This window comes from Postia placenta (genome assembly GCF_002117355.1).
Source record: "Postia placenta MAD-698-R-SB12 unplaced genomic scaffold POSPLAscaffold_336, whole genome shotgun sequence".
In the NCBI taxonomy this organism is placed as follows: domain Eukaryota; kingdom Fungi; phylum Basidiomycota; class Agaricomycetes; order Polyporales; family Adustoporiaceae; genus Rhodonia; species Rhodonia placenta.
The window spans coordinates 1-2,426 of record NW_020170167.1 but is presented as its reverse complement, the minus strand read 5'-3'; the positions used below and the strand labels follow the sequence as shown (position 1 = coordinate 2,426).

The 2,426-nt window shown below is 67.9% G+C and overlaps 2 protein-coding genes across 2 annotated transcripts; one reads left to right on the top strand and one right to left on the bottom strand.

The window, feature by feature from the left end:
- Nucleotides 1–47: 47 nt before the first annotated feature.
- On the bottom strand, nucleotides 48–960 carry POSPLADRAFT_1063501 (hypothetical protein; the record flags this gene model as incomplete). The annotated part of the gene is made up of 3 exons (XM_024481678.1): nucleotides 48–549; nucleotides 597–809; nucleotides 884–960. The coding sequence occupies 3 exons, from the start codon at nucleotides 958–960 to the stop codon at nucleotides 48–50; spliced, it is 792 nt and encodes a 263-aa protein (XP_024332597.1).
- Nucleotides 961–995: 35 nt separating this feature from the next.
- On the top strand, nucleotides 996–2,384 carry POSPLADRAFT_1063500 (hypothetical protein; the record flags this gene model as incomplete). The annotated part of the gene is made up of 3 exons (XM_024481677.1): nucleotides 996–1,053; nucleotides 1,130–1,421; nucleotides 1,493–2,384. 3 exons carry the CDS (start codon nucleotides 996–998, stop codon nucleotides 2,382–2,384), a joined length of 1,242 nt encoding a protein of 413 aa, XP_024332596.1.
- Nucleotides 2,385–2,426: the final 42 nt, after the last annotated feature.

Sequence of the window (2,426 nt, the reverse complement as noted above, 5' to 3'; positions counted from 1 at the left end):
TATAGCGCAGACTCGGCATGAAGTGCGTCTGTGATAGCGTGGATCAATCATCCTTTGCGCTGTGTTTCCTCACGGTCACTATCACCCACCATCGTGAAAGGGAATCCGCAGGAGACGGCCTCCTCGCAAAGCCATCGCTGTGCTCGCGCATCACGCGACTCGGGGGGCTGAGTGGGGGTTGCACGGATCGGGCATGGGTGATGCGTCGATGAGAGGATGCTGGCGAGGCGTTTGGCAGCGATACGCGTCATCTGCGAGGAGGCTGACCGATGGAGGCGAGTTGATGTGAAAAGGCGGGAGAGTCTGCGAGAGAACGGGAATGTGACGAAGGACGCCCGGGAAGGCCGCCAATCGGACAGGGACGCAGACCCAGGATTGAACGACTGTCGCCATCGGAGGTCGCAGGAGGCGAGTGGAGCCAGCGTGGAGCTCTGTTGGCAGTCGAGGTGCGGGCAGACCGGCGCTTCATGTGCGATACCGGGCTGTCGCGTGTATGACGTCGCACATCTGGCGTCGGCGACCTGAGATGTGATCGGAAGGGAGGTGGCGCTGGCGCTGAGCCGTGCGAGCCCCGCCATCCTCCGACCCTTGCTGACTCTGCCTGCGACTCCTCCTCGCCTCTCCCAACGACGGCGACGCTGACATAACGGACACCGGCACCCTCTCTCAGTATCCGCCTATCAACATCTTCTATAACCAACCGCGCTGCGCCCAGGTCGGTCCTGCGCTCTCCGCTTCCGTCTTTGGCAGCCTCCTCGTCCTCCCTCAGCCATACGAACACATAGCATCCGAGCGCGGTCGTGTATTGTCTGCACAGGGGCGTGCAAATAGGTGCGTACACCCGATCACTATCTTCATTCTCCTCGATCGCGTGTTTCTGCACTTCTCCTTCTTGCGCCGCCTCGCCGTGGGTGCGTCCCTCCACTCGAGCCCATCGCGTGCGCCCCCACTGGTATCCATTTCATCCTGTCCATCGTCCCTTGGCCCCGCTTGTCATGACCGCACCCGTGCTATCTGGCCTTTCCGCTCCCGCGCCCTCCCGCGCACACCAGTGTGCGCCTACACGCCCTCTACACGTGTCTATGCTGGTGCTATGTCCGATCACCGTGGGGTGCTCAGCCAGCGACAGCGACGGGGATCACAGATCATACTGTATCCGCCCGTGGGCCTCTGCGCGTCCAGGCCGCGCGCGTCGACGCTGTCTGCGCCCTCCGTTCTCCGTCCACTGGCGTCACTATTCAGAGCCATCTCGTGCTCGTCTCTGCAGCCAGATGGCAGCCCCGCCTTACCTCTGCTCCCCTCGCCGTGCACGCAGGCCGCCGCAGTCCCGTCCAGCGCACGCACGGCACCCCGCGTCCCCGCGTCCCCGCGCCCACTCGGAGTCGCGAATTCGTCAGGGGCGACACTCCGCGCTTCTCGGGGTTCCTGCCGCAGCTCTATTCAGACGCTGCATCGCGGGCGCTCATTCTCACTGACCGTGTTTGCCCCGCAGGACGCAGGAGGCGCACGCGAATGCGACACGCGACACACCGCATCCTCCGCCGCGACCACCACACGCGCGCCGTTCGCAGTTTCTATCTCATCGGTATCTGTCCAGCGCACGACAGGGCCTGCCCGAGGCGCATCGGCATCCACCCCCAGCGCACCACACACCGCACATAGTTCCAGCACCGACCGTAAAGATGGTCACACCCTCCGGCCGCACATCACAGCCGTCCTCAGCCCGCCCGCCCTCCTCCATATCCACATCCACATCCACATCCTCAGCGCCCCCGCCCCCACCCCCATCCGCTGCGAAACCCACATCCCCATCCACACCCGCACCCCACGCACGCCCTGCCCCCCGCGCCCCCGCGCCCATCCAGACGCTCCCCGCCGAGCTCCTCGAGCACGTCCTCCTCCTCGCCGCCCCCGCGTCCCCCGCGGCCCCCGCGGCCCTCGCGCGCACCTGCCGCGCCTTCGCCGCGCTCGTCTACGCCGCCCCCGACCAGCACCTCTGGCGCGGGCTCTTCCTCCGCGCGTGGGACGACCCGCGCGCGCTGTCTGGCGAGGGCAGCGCTAGGAGCCGCGAGGGCGCAGGCGCAGGCGCAGGCATCGACTGGGGGCGCGAGTACCGGCGGCGCGTCGCGGCGCAGCGCTGGTTCGCGTCCGCGCGGGCGGACAGGGCGGGGGCGGGGACGATGGGCGCGCGCGACGTCGCGCGGGCGGCGGACGCGCTCGAGGCGCTCGTCGCGGCGCTGCTCGCGGCGCCGCCGTGCGCCGCGCGGGACCAGAACCACGACCACCATCACGACCAGGACCAGGACCAGGACCGCGGCGGAGAGAGGGAGAGGGGGGACGGGGCGGGATGGGGGCGCTCGCGTTCCAGCCGGGGGTGTTCATAGCGTACCCGGCGTACCCGGTGTTCCCGCCCGTTGTGGGGGAAG